The sequence below is a fragment of the Vipera berus genome (genome assembly GCF_964194415.1).
Source record: "Vipera berus genome assembly, chromosome: W".
Taxonomy (NCBI): domain Eukaryota; kingdom Metazoa; phylum Chordata; class Lepidosauria; order Squamata; family Viperidae; genus Vipera; species Vipera berus.
Genome location: NC_138210.1, coordinates 7,416,747 through 7,434,506, shown reverse-complemented (window position 1 = coordinate 7,434,506; position 17,760 = coordinate 7,416,747). Strand labels below are relative to the sequence as shown.

Below are 17,760 nucleotides of genomic sequence, written 5' to 3'. Positions count from 1 at the left end.
TTATTTTCATTCTCATAATTTGTTAACAAACCACACAGTATATTATACAGTAGTACTCGAGCAGCCACAATGTCTAAGAAGTGAATTGCATGTTATATCCTCAAGGCTAGATAACATTTTACAGGACAGTTAATAAATATCAGTATTTATTAATTAAATACTAAGAATTTAAAATATCAGAACATTACTCTTGTATTACTTTTCAGTTTCTGAAATGTAAACTCCAACATGGATTTCACTTTCCTTAAAGAAATTGACCCTTTTACTTTCTTCAAATGATTATGGTTATGAAATAAATATGCAATACTTACTGCTTTAAAAAACTTTTCTGATAACTGACATTTGGACCCAAAACTTTTAGGCTGGAGTGTCATGTTCTCTTTTGTTTGAGAATCAAAAGAAGGGTTTTCAATGAGACAATTAATAAAAACCCATATGTGGTTCTTTACCTGTTCAATATATATATATATATATATATATACACAAACAAATGAAAATCAGAAAACAAAGATACTGAAATAATGAACCAATTTTTTTTGTGGAATAATTTTAAAACATGAAGATCAACTTGCCTGGAATGGTTTTACTGAAACACCAGCTTTGTTCTTTTTTTTAACCACCTCTATCAATTTTCCAACAATTTGATCTACCACATAATCGACATGCCTACCTCCCTTAAGGTGAAAAAATAAAGTTTCTGTCATTGCATTTTATGTTTTTATGAATATAAAACTATTTATAAAGATAAAAGTCAAAAGCACATTAATTTCATGTCAAACATTATGCTGTGTATTATTTTAACCACTCTGAAGTATGCAAAATAACTCACCTTTGTGGTAGCAATACTGTTCACAAAACTAATTTGCTGGAATCCCTTCTCACTTAAAGTAAGACAGACATCCCAGCGTTCATTAGCAAGTTCATGAATAACTTTTAGAGCAAGTCCAGTTTCATCTAACTTGTCCTTTACATAAAGGTCAACGTAACTACGAAAGCCATTCACCTAGGATTTAAGAAAAATAATCACATTCTGTTTCAAACACATATAATTCCCATTATATAAATATTTTACTAAAGCTCTTACAGGTAGTTTCTTTCCATTAAGCATAACTTTGACTCCTTTACATGCTCCTGCCAAATCATAAACTCTTCTCGTCATAAGGGCTACTATATCTTTATCAAGCTTTTCCATCTTAAACTTAGAAAGATCTGGTTGGAATGTCACACACGTATAGTCATCTCCTTCAAAATGTTTAATCTTAGGGTCTGAAGTCTTCATCATATTATTCATCCATGTCTTTATTTAAAACAAAAAATAAAGAACAAGCATATGCATTAATAGAAAATTGTCCTGTCCTCTGAGAAAAAAAAACACAGCTGTAAAGAAATGTTTTTCATTCAGTCAGATTTAATTAGATGTTTCTTTTTTCATTTAGTTTCTATATAAACTAAAACATTAAGGGTATGTTGAAGAATATATTTTAATTATTTTATATTTTTCTTTTAAAAAACTAATCCACATGTTCACATTATGTGTAATCATTAATGCACTAAATACAGTACAATGTGACTATTTCCCACATCATCACTAAATTAATTTATGAAATACTGACTGGATACTGAATAAACTGGAAAAAATAATTCAGGCTTCTGAACAAAAGTATTTTTGGTACATTCTCCATTAAGACTAAAAGAACAGACCTGTGCTTCTACAATTACATGTATTTGGATAAATTCTATTTTCCTGTTTTTTTAATAAGAGAAATACCCTTATGATCTGAACTTATATACTGTTCCATCATCTCTTTAAAAAAAATAACCACATAAGAGGTATGTTAAGAAAGCAAAGAGAAACAATCATACCTGTTTAAAACTATGTTTGTATTCCTTGCAAGCAGTCTCAACTGTAAACTTTGTACTGAATATATTACAAAGTTTTGCACCATAGCCATTACGACCACCTGAAAAGGTAAGGAACATTTAGAAAAGTATACTTCTCAAAATGTTACTGCTTACACTGACTCTTCCCCATTGACACAAACCATGCATCAGCAAATGTTATATTGTGTTTTAACAAACAACTACCGTAGCACTTTTGGAATTTGCAGCAGGAATGTGAAGTTAAATCTTCCACTTGGTTCCACTTACAAAACTCTTAACTTCCATGAATTAAAACAAGAAATACCATGAAATTGCTATTACTACTTGAAAATAATCATATAGGTTATGCTGAACAAAGTGTATTACCTGTAACTTTTTTTTCATCATCATCATAATTACTGGATGTTAACAGCTGTCCAAAAATTAAGGCAGGAACATACATCTTTTCCACTTTATGTTCCACAACAGGAATACCTTTTCCATTATTCCAAATACTTACAATATTTGACTCACTGGAAGTGAAAATAATAAACATTTTAACCCCAGAAAAGTTGCCTCTTATGTACTTTTCAACAATGTAAGCCAAATGATAGTCTATCATACATTAATTAAAAGTATGGAGTAGGAGTTTTCTGTGTTCCAGAGATCCCCTAGAATTCTTCATATTAAAAGTTCCTCAGTAAGATGAGTAACAACATTTCACAAATTCACAAGCTACCCGATTATCAGTGAGTCACTGCAGCTACCATCCTGTGCCAGTGGTTCTCAACCTGTGGTCTGCGGACCCCTGGGGGTCCACGAAGGCTTGAAGAAATGTTATGATTTAAATCTTGAGTTATGTCTTGGTGGTCCGTGGCCATGGTCCGTTGCCACCAAAGATATTTAAAGGGGGTCTGTGGTGAAGAAAAGATTGAGAACCACTGTCCTGTCCTGTGTTAGAGTAATTAAGATAAAAAAGGCAAACACCACAAACAATGTTAGCATTGGTAGAGCACCACAAAGTGCACCAATAACTTTTCTACAATGCAACATGGGGGACGAAACTGGTATATGACACCCTACCAATAGCCTCACTGTCCATCACAGAAAATGATGTTATTGATAGTGCACAACAGTGTGCATCAATATGTTTTCTTCAATGCTGAGATAAGTAGTGGTTGCAGTTGCAATTTTCAAATTAGAATCTTGCCTGTATTTTAGAGTATATTTTAGTTAAAACAATATGTTGGTTACAAGCCTTGCCACTACCCCTGTGTTCTACAACAACACACAATCTTATTCAATGTAGTGGGATTCCAAAACATGAGAACTGAGAACACGTTGTAGGTAGAAAATTTGAAAAATGGGAATTTAAAACATATTTAATGTGCATTAATGCCCATGATAAAATGTTCAAATAATTTGCAGGTGCAAGTCTCTCTATTGTCTCTGTGATTGGGAAATCTTTGTCATACAGCTGGGCTTGTTTTGTATCATTGTACTGCACATTAATGTACTCTTATGTGCAGTGTTTAAATCCTGTGCTTATAGACGTCACTCTAATATTTTTCTTGGTTTGCCAGACAACAAATAGTCATTCATGTGAACAGATCAAAAGCATAAAGGACAGAAGGACTTTCTAGATTGCTAATCTGAAGCCTCAAATGTACAATCAAATTTATTACACATCTAAAAATATAATAGACATTTTACCAGAATCTCAGAAGAATGACTGTAAACCACTTTATATATTTAGGATTTGGGACTTACCTCAACTGAAGCATACAACCTTTTTTGGTGTGCAACTCACACTCCTCATGGGACAATGGGCTACAGGAGTCATTCAAGTCACAATTCTGGGCCCATTCTTAAATGGTTTTTTTCCCCAGTTGAGGGAGTTTGGGGAATGACAGTATTTTCCCTCCTAGAGGTATTGCATCCACATTACAACCCTTATTTTGACATTATTGTAGTCAAATTTCACCAGGGCAATGTTACGATGTTTCAAGAAGGGTCAAATTAAATCCTGGGGTGCAGCTTTATAGATCAGGTATTGCTCTCCTTTATCTAAAAATCTGCATCTCCTCTTATATAATAACTTCTATGAAAATCTTATTCATAATAAAGAACACTGCCACAAAGTTAAAAGACCTATGCTAGAAAATATATGAATTAGAAGCCAGAATATTTAAGAGCATAAAGTTGAACAAGAGGAAAATGATATTGGGAATTAATATCACTGAACCTTCAGTGCAGCAGAAATTTTATTGTAGCTTCCCCAGATCTGTGCTTTGCAATAAACCTATCTCTGAGCTCTGCAGGCAGTTCCTTTGACCTCATTGCTTTTGCTCTGCTACAGTATGCATTGTCAGCTGTGAGGCCATCTATAGAGATGTGTATGTGTTTCCAAATCATGTCCAAGCAATTTAATTTACTAAAGGTGGACACCAATCAAGATGTAGAAACATGTCAGCAACATCAAGAGAAATGGGAGGCACCTGAACTAAATTTCACATGTTGCAAAGGGTCTGAATACTTATGCCAATGTGATATTTCAGCATTTTTTTCTTTTTAATACATTTACATACATTTATAAAATTATGTTTTCACTTTGTCATTATGGGGTACTGAGTGTAGATTAATGAGAAAAAATGAATTTCAACAATGGTAGAATCAGGCTGCAGCATAACAAAACTGACAAAAGTGAAGGGGGTCTGAATACTTTCTGAATGCACTGTACATTCAGAAATGTCATATGACAACTTTTACAATTTAAACAAGCAAATAAAAACTATCTTGAACAGATATTCAAATTAAATTTCTTCACTGAAGTATCTTTATATATTCAATTCATATTATTTTATAATGAACTAAATGCTTCCTGCCATTTTAATATTTAATACAAGCGTTTTAACACTCCTGTCCCCAAATTAACGCTTACAATGAAATATAGATTTAAAAAGAAATTAAAGATACCACAGTGCAGGAGTTTCGTTCTTTCATTCTTAGACAGTCAAAAAACATTATTTAAAATATTCCTGTCTTACTGTTTATCATGCTATGCATCTTCAGTGGTATAGCACCAGACAACCCCATGACCTGTTGGACAACCTTTGAGAGAAAGGTAGTAAGAGTTGGATGTGACCAGAATGAACATTAAATTTTAGAATGACCATATTTTTTACACCAATGCTGGACGGTCCCATGATCATCTAAGAAGAGTATATATCATAAATATAAAAAAAATTGTAGTGGCAAATGAACTTCAATAATAAGTTAATATTTATTTATCTAAACAGATAAACAGAATGACCATGGATGGGCAAAAAAGCAACAGGAGCTACTTTCCAACTATCTGCCTACTTCCCCATTGACTTTGCTTGTGGGAAACTAGTGGGGAGTGTAGGAAATCACAATCATGTGACTGTGGGGATGCTTTAATGGCCACAACTTTACAAATAAAACTGTTATGCATATAAGCTACCAAATTTTAGGTACCTTGATTCAAAAGTTGTTGCAGTATAATGCACTGTTTCAGCTAACTTGAGGGTACAAGCAGATAAACACAATGAGAAATTTAGTTGTATATAGATTACATAAATGAACAAACATTACTTACGGATCAATTGATATTTTGATATATGTCATATTCTTATCTCTTTGCTTATTGTCAGCTGCATTTACTAGAAATAAATAAGCATTCATTAGTGGCAATAACTTCTATTAAACATTTAAAAAAATTCAAATAGGCTAAATGCTGTACTTTTATATTTTGGTAGATACAACAAATCTGAGCAACTGTGCAAGTTGAAGCTCCAGGCTACAGAGCTCAATTCAACTTTCCTATAGTATGATTTAGGATACCGTATTTTCCGGCGTATAAGACGACTTTTTAACCCATGAAAATCTTCTCAAAAGTTGGGGGGTCGTCTTATACGCCCAGTCGTCTTATACACCGGAAAATAGTACATAAATCAATCGAGCGTCCCCGTTCGTGCAAAGCAACTTCAAGCCTCCTTAGTCCAGTCCCCCCTCCAACGTGACCCTCCCTTCCCACCCCCAAGAGCCTCTAAGCCCCTTCTCCCCCTTGCAAACGCCAGACCCCGGGAGCGGCAGGAAGCCCCTCACCCTCACCCAAGCGGCATCTGAGCATAAGCAGAGCGCACCCTGCTACCTGCTATCTCTCCCGGCAGTTTTTTTCTACCCCTGCAGGAGGACCCTGGGTAGAGGGGGCGGCATGTCGGGCCCGGCAGGCCCGACATTCAGCAGGGCCTCGAGGCCACTCACCGGCGATCTGGCAGATGCCCGCATCCGGCCTCACAACCAGCCGCAGAAGCCCGCGCCCGGCTTTCCTTCCCCCCCACCCGCACCCGGCTACCGGTTCCTGGGCCCCGGCCCCAGCCACGGCCCAGCTTGCCAGCGACCAGGCCGACGGACTCCCGGCCGCCAGACGCTGCGCTTTGGGAGACACTCCCCGGCGGGTCGGGGAGCACCCGCCCGCCGCCAGGCCGTTCCAGGAACTTCCGGGGACTTCTGGCGGGCCTGGCGCCCCTCTCGCCTGCAGACCACGCAGCGGCCCTCGCCAGCCGGCCTCGGCATGGCCTCCCCAAGCCCAGCTCTCCATCGCGTCTTCCGAGCCTACCCGGCTGACTGCCTCCTGGGCGGGGCTTGGCTGCAGACGCGCGGCTGCTCCGTCTGCAAATGTGCTCTCAAATGGGTGGGTGGAAGGAAAAGCCCCTTTGGGCTTCAAAAGGGAGGCTTTGCACCATCTGCATCAGACAGGGCTGAATCGGGCTTGTGTTGGACACTTGGCAACTGGGATGTAAGTATTTTCCGGCGTATAAGACGAAAAATCTTGAAAATCTTCTCAAAAGTCGGGGGTCATCTTATACGCCGAGTCGTCTTATACGCCGGAAAATACGGTAGTTTTAGGATAGATTTACTCTGCCAGAAATAGATGTCAATGTTCTACCTTTATATTTTGTAATTCATTTTCTACCCTTTCTATATAAAAACGTACACTAAAAGGCACCTTGTATGTTATCTCTATGCCCATCTTTAAAGATGAAAAAAGCCAACAAGAACGTTCTTAAGTCATCTACTGTTCAGATAAAATATTTTATTCTTACAGGTTTCATATACTTTTAACTTCTATCAGCTGAGACATTTCAACATCTATTTTTTCCTTTTATTGTATAATACAGAAAAATGTCAGATTTCTAAGTAAGATTCATTAGAAGTAAAGAAACCTGCTAGCAACAGTACATAGCAATGTAGTAATTCTGTCAATGAAACTGCAGCCTTGTGCAATGCCACTGTTACAGGAAAAAATCATAGTGAAGTAGGATAAAGAGAAAATGTACAGCTAGGAAACTATAAATTTCTGTGACTTAGTGAAAAACTAAAACTATTTTAGCAGAACACTTTTAATCTGCCAACATTCATAGGGCCATTTATTTTTACAGACGATGTTAACAGACATATTAATGTACAATCTTCTTGATTTGCAATACTTAGGAAAATTTGTTATAGCTGATTTTCAGGATATTGTAAATATAAGAATGTTAATTTGACTGTGAATCATGCTGATGTCCCCAGTGATTCAAATCAACCTGCTGAATATCTTTAAAAAGCATATGCTGATATTTGACATGAGATTGTAATGAGGAAATATGAAATAAGGATGTAAAACAAAGTTATGGTATGTTAATAGCAATCTTGATTAAGTTACTATTGAGCTAAATGACCACTGCAAAATTATCACTGATTGGTATAGCTTCTCACTTTTTACCCATGAGGATTTTTCATAGAAACTTTTCAAAAAATTCTTCTAGGTCACAGATAAATAATCTGGATGTGGGAAAATGTGTATACATTAGGAGTATTTTTTAATTTACACGACTAAATTCTACATGCTATAATCCTTTAAATACACAAAAGTCCTCAGCACTGGGTACTTTTACCATTCCAAACAAAATTCTCGGACTACATTATAATAAACTTTTGACTACTGTAGTTAACTGCATTAACAACAACTGAGGGACTGTGAAATGGGTGTAGCTGTCTTCTCCATCCCCTTTCACCATTAACAGTATATTGATATTATGTTTTGCATAACATTCTAAGGGAATTAAATTCACTTACAGTGATTTCAGTCCAAGCATCACATTTGAAATTTTACAAATGTTGCATTAGGTAAGAATTATTTCACTAGTTAGTGAGATATAATTGTAAACTACATTTTAATAATATTAGAGAGGAATAAATTCACAAATAATTCTGACAGGAAAGAACAGATGATGCCTTGGGGTGTTTTCATCTCTTTAACATGTTAATACGTTTACTATCAGCAACATTGTATCCACAAAATGGAAAAATATACATTTATTCTTCCACTTCAAAAAAATTTCCAAATGCTCTTAATATATTATTGTTATAAACACTTACCAAGAATTTCATCAAATATTTTATATAAGCCAGGAACAAAAGTAACCTCTCTATAATTCATTCCTATATCTTCATCAAACACCCACATCAACTGTAAATAAAAAGTTTATTTTATGAATAAAAGTTTTATATATTATTTTAAAATACCTTAATAGACATACCTAGGTTTTTCTTAAAAAAACTATTCATTATATTTTTGTCATTTAATCAATCAATTTATCTTACCATTCACTCATCGGATGACTCTGTGCTGCTAACAAATGTTAAAAAATAGAAAAAATGCAAACTGCCATTTAAGAACACCCAAGTACAAGCATTTCATAAATTCAAACAATATTAACTCCTCAGATAAAGAGGAAATGGAAATTACCTGAGTTAAAGGTTCTACTGAACCAATGTATGTATCAGGACGGATAAGAATATGCTCAAGTTGAGTGTTTTTTTGATAAACTCTCTCAACAGACATCTTTTTTGAGTCATTTTTTTGTCCGTGTTCAGGTTCTTTTTTTGAAGCGTTGTTTTGAATATCAAACAGTGTCTGAAATAAATCAACAAAAAATATTGTAAGTCGTAGTTTTGACTTACTCAGAAGCTTTGGAAAATACATTATTGGTATTGCAATAATTATAATCTAGAAATTAATCTACTCCCTCACAATATATATTTTTCATTTTTATCTTTCTCAGCCAATGGGCATCTCTGAAATTTGGAGAGGCAAGCAGATGTTGTTGAAAAATAACTATCATGAGGAAAGTCTTGTGCATTTAGGAAATAACTGCTAAGGTGAATGTGAAGACAGCGATGCTACTCCTTTCCACCTTTTTTAGCACTTGAAGAAGCTCTCTACCATGCCAGTTTACTCTTGTATAGCATATTTCTAAACAAAATATTGGACTGCACCTATTAATTTTCTTAGATGATATTGGGCCTACATGGGCTTACAGGTTCAGTGGATATAAAAAGGCTAAACACCCCTGTTAAAATGCAAGGTTTTTGTAATGTAAAAAAATCAGACCAAGACAAATCATTTCAGAATTCTTTCCACCTTTAATATAACATATAAGCTGTACAATTACATTGAAAAACAAACTGAAACATTTTAGGGGGAAAATAATAAAAAATGTACAATAATGTGGTTGCATAAGCATGCACACCCTATTATAATTAGGGATGTGGCTGTAAATAATAATAATAATAATAATAATAATAATAATAATAATAATAATAATAATAATAATAATAATAATAAAGTTGGAAGGGACCTTGGAGGTCATCTAGTCCAACCCGCTGCTCAGGCAGGAAACCCTATACCATTACAGACAAATGGCTGTCCAGTCTCTTCTTAAAAACCCCCAGTGTTGGAGCATTCACCACCTCTGGAGGCAGGTTGTTCCAGTGGTTAATTGTTCTAACTGTCAGGAAGTTTCTCCTTAGTTCGAGGTTGCTTCTCTCCATCCGTTGCTTCTTGTCCTGCCTTCAGGCACTTTGCAGAATAGCTTGACTTCCCCTTCTTTGTGGCAACCCCTGAGATATTGGAACACTACTATCATGTCACCCCTAGTCCTTCTTTTCATTAAACTAGACATACCCAATTCCAGCAACCATTCCTTATATGTTTTAGCCTCCAATCCCCTAATCATCTTTGTTGCTCTTCTCTGTACTCTTTCTAGAGTCTCAACATCTGTTTTACATCGTGGTGACCAAAACTGGATGCAGTATTCCAAGTTTGGCCTTACCAAGGCATTGTAAAGTGGTATTAATACTTCACGTGATCTTGATTCTATCCCTCTATTAATGCAGCCTAGGACTGTGTTGGCTTTTTTGGCAGCTGCAGCACACTGCTGGCTCATATTTAAGTGATTGTCCACTAGGACTCCGAGATCCCTCTTACAGTTACTACTATTGAGCAAGGTACCACCTATACTATACCTGGGCATTTGGTTTTTCTTGCCTAAATGTAGAACCGTACTTTTTTCACCATTGAATTTCATTTTGTTAGATAGCGCCCAATGTTCAAGTCTGTTTGAATTGTCTCTTCACTAGGTGCAGGGTCTTCATAAACCCAAAATGTCCCGCTGCTTTTGCATTGCGACTCCTCTGTAAAATCCAGGTCCACTGGCTGGCTGGAACATATATTTTGGTGCCTTTCCATGCTAGCCCCTCCTTCACAGATAGATCATCTCTGGGCTGCTGGAAACACTCATCGCTTACTAGGGCATGATTTAAGGGTTGTTGTTGTGATTCAGGGTCAGCCTGTGGGTTCGGCAGTTGGGTCGGACGACTCAGAGGAGGAGGGGGGTGTTGAAGACCTTGCTGAGGGGGTTGAAGATCTTGCTGATGAGAGCCCTCAGCCAGGCCCCTCCCACGTGGTCACCACGGAGACCCAGCTGTGTGAGCCTGACAGCGTGGATGAAGATGACCCACAGCTGGCCCTGTTCAAGGACGCCCGACGCAGGAGGCAGTCAATTAGGAGTAAACAGAGGAAGGCAATGGGGCTCCTCGGAAGGAGGCAGAGAGAAGCCACGCCCTGAACTCTATATAAGGGGAATGTGTGTGAGGGCTGGTTTGCTGAAGGCAACCGCTTGGATAGTTCCTGTTTCTTAAAGCTCCTGTTTCTTGGTTCGTGTCTTGTTTGTTTTTGTAGCTATAAATTTGGCAGGTGTAATTCCAGCCTCTTGCCGTTTGTAAAGGGGTTGTCCCTGCCTTTTCTGCAGGGCCGGTAGCAGGCTGGTACAGAACAGTTGTGTTACATCCTGGGCTGGCTCCTGCTGAGGCATCACTTGTTATCAGGCGAGAGACGGCACTGCGTGCTGCTTGGATGGGGTGATGGACATCATCACTACCTCTTGGGTGATATTGTATTGTGGCATAAGGCAGAGGGCATCTGCAAGGAAGTTTTTCCTCCTGGCAGATACTGGAGTGTGAAGTTGAAATGGTTAAAGTATTGGGCCCACCGGACCTGCTTAGGGTATACCTTTGGGGGGGGGGCTTCTGAGCTTCCAGGTTTTTATGATCCGTCCATCTTGCTACCCTCCAGGAACTGTCTCCATGTCAGGAGAGCCCACTGGACTGCGTAAGCCTCCTTTTCCCAGATAGCCCAGTGCCTTCCAGTGTCCAACAACTTGTGAGATGTGTAGGCACAGGGTTGTAATTCCCCTTTGGCATTCCTTTGGAGTAGGACCGTCCCCACTATTACATCACTGGCATCCACCTGTATTACAAACGGCTCCACTGGGTTGGGATGTTTCAGGACCGGCTCCGTACCAAACAGGCACTTCTACATTTCAAAAGCTGATTGGCAGTCAAGGGACCAATCCAGGGGCTGGCTGAGTTTTGGTTTCGCCCCTCCCCCATCTTTACCATATTGGGCTATCTGGGCAAAGGTGGGGATGAATTGGCGGTAAAAGTTTGCAAACCCCAAGAAACTGTAGTTGCCTCCTATATTGCCTTCACCTTACTGGGATCCATCTCCACTCCCTCACTGGAGATCTGGCATCCCAGGTAGTCTAACCAGGTCTTGTGGAATTCACAGTTAGACAGCTTTGCATACACTTGAGCTTCCTGCAGTTTCCTGAGTATGGTTCTGACCAGCTTCACGTGTTCTTCAGGGGTCCCGGTGTATAGTACTATATCCTCCAAGTACACCAAGACTCCCTTGTACAGGTTCTCGTGCAGGATTTCATTTATCAGTTCCATGAATACGGCAGGGGCCCCTTGCACCCCGAATGGCATTACTCGGAACTGATAGCAGCCTAGGGGGCAATTAAGCACCATTTTCCACTCGTCCCCTTCCTTAAACTTCACTTGGTAATACGCCTCCTTCAAGTCCAGCTTCGTGAAGATTTTTCCCTTTGCCAAATAGCCCTAGCCTGTCCCTCATAAGGGGGAAGAGGGTACACATTTTCCACACATATGCAGTTCAGTCCCCTATAGTCGACCCAAAGTCTAAGGGACCTGTCCTTCTTTTCCTTGAAAAGCACTGGGCCACCATTCTTTATTTTGCTGGCTGGCTGAACCCTCTTGCTAGGTTCTTGCCAATAAACACTCAAGAGCACATCCATCTTTCTGGGGGTCATACAGCACATTTTTGGCTTAGGCAATTTGGCTCCTGGCACGATCTGTATCCAACAGTCGGTGGATTGGTGAGGTGGAAGCACATCTGATTCCTTTTCACTAAAATCCTCAGCTAGGTCATGATACTCTACTGAAATTAGTGGCTCTAACCCACTGTGTCCTCTTAGTGTACTTGCAGTTTCCACTTTCACTTTTGTAGCCGCAGCCACGGGCACTTTCCCTTCACATCTGCCACTTTTCTCTATCCCAGCTGACAGAGGGGTTCCACTTTTTCCACCATGCTAATCTTAGGACCATGGGCTCAGTCATGCTGGGGACTATAATAAACCTAACAGTCTCTACTTGAGTCTCCACTTTGAGCTGAACTGGCTCTGTTAGGCAGGTGGCTGGCTCACCCTTTATTGACCTGTCTAGTTGTGAAAACAGCATGGTTGTAAGGACCTGCCTCAGTTAAACCTCCAAAGGAAGCAGAACTCTTGAAACTTGCATTGTCTCAACAGAAACTTTTATTGGAAGGTATTGATAGCAGGATAGTACAGGAGGATCTGAGGATTTCCCATGCGAAACGTTACATTAAAAGAACCCCTTCAAAGCCCACCCCAAATGTCCAACTGGCCAGTTTGAATTGAACCAATCCATAGGTGTTAAATTGTTGTGGGAAAGAACCAATAAGGCGCCGTTCTCAAGGCTGTCAAGTTTCTTCGTGGCTTCTCCCCATCCAACGAGAGATAAGGCAGATGGCTGGAGGCACATTCCTTTCACACCCCAAGTAAGATACTTCAAAGAGGATAAAACAAAGCAATGGAAGTACATTGCAGATGACCCATAGGTTATTCCCCTCTTTCCCAGCACAAGCGTCCCCCCTCAATAGAATGGCAGAACCCGAAAAGGAAAGCATAAGAAATACATTGACTTCTGGTTTGTCGCCGCAGCTGCTGCGGACATTTGGAAGTGAGCTCCGTCTTCCACGTCCGATTTTGCATCGCTGGGAGACCCTGGAAAGGGTCGAAAGTCACCCTGTAGGGGCGACCAGCAAGGAGGGGATCCCCGCTTGATCACGGCAGGGTGGTAGCCCTTCTGCCCGATCCGGTGCAGTCCTCCAAACTGGCAGACGAAAGACCGGCCATAGAAATATGGCTCGTCACCAGGCTGCAGACAGCCAAAGTCAAACTTACCACTGTTGTTGTTAGCTGCAACGTTGTGTCCAACCCATCACGACCTCATGGACAATGTTCCTCCAGGCCTTCCTGTCCTCTACCATCTTCTGGGGTCCATTTAAGCTCACACCTACTGCTTCAGTGAATCCATCCAGCCACCTCAATCTCTGTCGTCCCCTTCTTCTATTGCCATCAATCTTTCCCAGCATTAGGCTCTTCTCCAGTGAGTCCTTCCTTCCCATTAGGTGGCCAAAGTATTTGAGTTTCAACTTCAGGATCTGGCCTTCTAAAGAGCAGTCAGGGTTGATCTCCTCTAGGACTGACCGGTTTGATCGCCTTGCAGTCCAACCATAGTTCAAAGGCCTCAATTCTTTGGCACTCAGCCTTTCTTATGGTCCAACTTTCACTGCCATACATTGCAACTGGGAAGACCATAGCCTTGACTATACACACTTTTGTTGTCAGGGTGATGTCTCTGCTTTTTAGTGTGCTGTCTAGAGTTGCCATGGCTTTCCTCCCGAGGAGCAAGCGTCTTTTAATTTCTTGCCATGATCTTGGTTTTCTTAATGTTAAGTTTCAACCCAACTTTTGCACTCTCCTTCTTCACCCGCAACAAGAGGCTCTTTAGTTCTTCTTCACTTTCTGCCATTAGAGTGGTATCATCTGCATATCTTAGGTCCTTGATATTTCTCCCGGCAATCTTAATTCCAACTTTTGATTCATCTAGCCCTGCCTTTCTCATGATGTGCTCTGCATATAAGTTAAATAGGCAAGGTGACAGTATACAGCCTTGCCGGACTCCTTTCCCAATTTTGAATCAATCAGTGGTTCCGTGTCCAGTTCTCACTGTTGCTTCTTGACCCGCATATAGGTTTCTCAAGAGACAAATAAGATGATCTGGCATGCCCATCTCTTTAGGAACTTGCCACAGTTTGTTATGATCCACACAATCAAAGGCTTTAGCATAGTCAATGAAGCAGAAGTAGATGTTTTTCTGGAATTCTTCTAGGTTTCTCCATGATCCAGCGTATGTTGGCAATTTGATCTCTAGTTCCTCTGCCTCTTCGAAATCCTGCCTGTACTTCTAGTAGTTCTCGATCCACATACTGCTGGAATCTAGCTTGTAAGTTTTTAAGCATAACTTTACTAGCATGTGAAATGAGTGCAATGGTGCAATAGTTTGAACATTCTTTGGCACTGCCTTTCTTTGGAATTGGAATGTAAACTGATCTTTTCCAATCCTGTGGCCACTGTTGAGTTTTCCAAATTTGCTGGTAAATTGAGTGTAGCACTTTTACTGCATCGTCTTTTAAGATTTTGAATAGCTCAGCTGGAATACTGTCACTTCCACTAGCTTTGTTGTTGCTCAGTTTTTCTAAGGCCCACTTCACTTCACATTCTAGGATGTCTGGCTCGGGACAACTTACCACTAGGCACCTACAAAGCAGCGCAGATGAGACTGGGTGAGATCTGAACCTCTCTTCAATCCTAACTATTTTTTCCACCTGTATAAGCTGCCCAAAGTATTTACCCCCTGTGGAGAGACGGAAGGGAAATTCTATCCCACCCTCTAATAACAGTGGCGACTGACTATCCAGGGGAGTTTAAAACGTTGAAACAATAACCTGACTTTAACTGGATTTCTATCTTTCCAAAACATTTCAGGACAACTACGCCGAGAAAGAAAAATAAGAGACAATTTGTTAGCCCCTTCAAAAAAATGGTGACTGGATGGCCTTTCTTATTTCAAACAGTATATATAATAACAGAGGGAGATATATACGATGATTTAAAAACACGGATATGGAAGGCGACTTGGCAAAGAAAGAAAGCTTGAATAAGGCTGAAGAAAATCAGGGCTTTATTAGTAAGGATTAAAATAGAATATACTCTATTTGACAAGATACGTACTTTAAACACTAGATTTTTTATGAACTGAGATAAAGAAAACTGGTTATTTTAAAATTTGGAAGTATAAATATTAAAAGTTAAATTTGAATATTGATTTGTTTATAAAGGTTGAATGTAAAGCTAATTAAGATATATATAAGCTAAAAATATATTGATAAACGTAATAAACATGTTTTTAATTAGCTGATATAATAAAAACTGTACTAGCTTAAATATGAAATAATAGACATTAAGAGAAAAAAAGGAAGTATTTGATGTTGAAACAAGAGAATATTTGGTTACTAAATTTAAGATGTTTGGAAATAAATAGAAAAGAATGTTATATCGTATTATTAATTAGTTGATGTAAGATGGTGAGAAATAGAATATATTCAAATAGATAAGATGTGTATTCTGAATATTAGACTTTGTGATGTGATAATGGGAACTTTGGTTACTTAAAACTTGGAAACTATAAATATTAAATGTTAAGTTAAATATTAATGGGAAATTAAAAATTGGGGAAAACTAATTAGGACATTGATTGTCTGTAAAGACTGAATGTTAAAATGATAAGGATATGTATAAGCCAAAAATTATTGACAAATGTAAGAATGTCATTTTTATTTAATTGATTTAATAAGAATTGTATTAGTTCAGGAGACAGTAAATACTAAGGGGAAAAGCTTGAGATTTGTACTAAAGATACTTGTATGTCATTGTATTATCGATTAACCCAGCCGCCACGGGGCTTTTCAAATATTTAAATGTAAAATTAGAAAATCAATAAAACATTTTTTAAAAAAGAAAGAAAGAAATACATTGAGGGTCTGACAATGGGTCACCTCAGCTTTAACCATAGTCCCGGCCTCTCCACCACCTAGCAGCTAATCACGCACCAGGTGCAAACAGAGTTTTGGGGGTTGGTCGGAGTTCTCTCCTCCTTACTGGATTGAGGAGAGAACTCAACAACTTGCTTTCCAATGTGTGTCTTCTCCTTTGATTTTGCTTACGGTCTCTTCTTCTTGGGTTGGCTGGTGGGCAGAGGAGCAGTTGCTCATTGTGGTGCGAGGCACTTGGCTGCTTGATGACCCTCCTTTTTGCAGTGGAAGCAGGGCTCCAGGGCTCGGCAAGGCTTGCCTCCTCCGGCCGAGGGTGCACCCCTCCTTCCCGCCCGGGGCCTGTGCATCTCTTGGGCACTCTGCGGGGCTGACTTTCCTGCACAGTGTGCTCCCAGAACTCTATCAACTTGATCTCCAGTTCCCCAGGCACTTGGAACCACGCTTGCAAGTTCCATGGCACCCCTTGGGGTATGCAGTTCTGGTATACCTCTCAGTCTAGCCCCACTCAGAAGTAGGAGACCAGCATGCGTTCGGGCCAGTCAGGAAGGTGGCTGGCTAGGCTGTGGAAGTCCTGCATGTACTCTGCCACCAGCCACTTTCCCTGCTTAACGATGCGGATGTGGGATTCAGTGCGCCGGGCCACCATGGGATCCTAAAAACACCCTCGGAGGATCTGCATGAACGCATCTAGGTCACCCAGCTCCTGCGCCCCAGCATTGTGCAGGGCCACCAGCCATCCGGACATGCCGCCCTCCAGGTTGGACGTCACTGTGTGAACCCGAGCTGCATTGTCTAGGTACATTTCCCCTATAGCAGTGCCATGTGCAGCCACATCTGGGCTAAGAAGTGAGCCAGTTTGCCTGGGTCCTCATCAAAACGAACCGTGAGTAAGGGCGGTGGTCACTCATCTCTCATCAAAATGTACCCAGGCAGTAGGACCGCTGCTGACACTGGGAAGGAAGCCAGAGGGGCCTCGACCCCCGCTTGAGCTACCAAGGCCACACACTGCTACGCGGGGGGGGGAAGTATGGTGAAATCCGCTGCCGCTGCTCCCTGCAAGGAGATCCAATCGTCCCGACAGGTGCTGGCACCACCGGCTGCAGAAGGGGAGGAGATAGGGTAGTTAGTGACTTCACTGCCCCTGTCTTGGCCACAGTTGCCCTGGCTCCCAGTGACACGACTCCCTTGATCTTGAGGCCTCCAAACTTCTCTCCCAGCTGCTCCATTGATGGGCTGCGGGGAGCAGCAGGGAGCTTACATTTGACCGGCTCATCCCACTTGACTGGCCGCCTCACTTTCCAATTGCTCCCTAGGGTCATGTTAATTCCTGCAGGGATTAGGGTGTCCTCGGCCTCTGCCGCCTTTCCCAAGTTCACTGCCCAGTGAATCTTTGGTCCCTGGTATGGGGCATCCCACAGTTGTTCCCGTAAGCTCACCGACTGCAGGTCTGGCTTTTCAGCCCTCAGTTTGGGACACGTGCCCACTGGCTG

At 40.3% G+C, this 17,760-nt stretch overlaps 1 protein-coding gene across 1 annotated transcript in view; it reads right to left on the bottom strand.

The window, feature by feature from the left end:
* LOC308676842 (DNA topoisomerase 2-beta-like) overlaps positions 1–17,760 on the bottom strand; it is a gene marked incomplete at both ends in the record, with an annotated part of 378,437 nt that overhangs the window by 307,404 nt on the left and 53,273 nt on the right. The window contains 9 exon segments of the mRNA XM_081342876.1: positions 312–449; positions 573–674; positions 830–1,003; positions 1,085–1,297; positions 1,864–1,961; positions 2,248–2,393; positions 5,480–5,543; positions 8,308–8,398; positions 8,678–8,845. Of these exon segments, the coding sequence (XP_081199002.1) occupies positions 312–449; positions 573–674; positions 830–1,003; positions 1,085–1,297; positions 1,864–1,961; positions 2,248–2,393; positions 5,480–5,543; positions 8,308–8,398; positions 8,678–8,845 (1,194 nt within the window).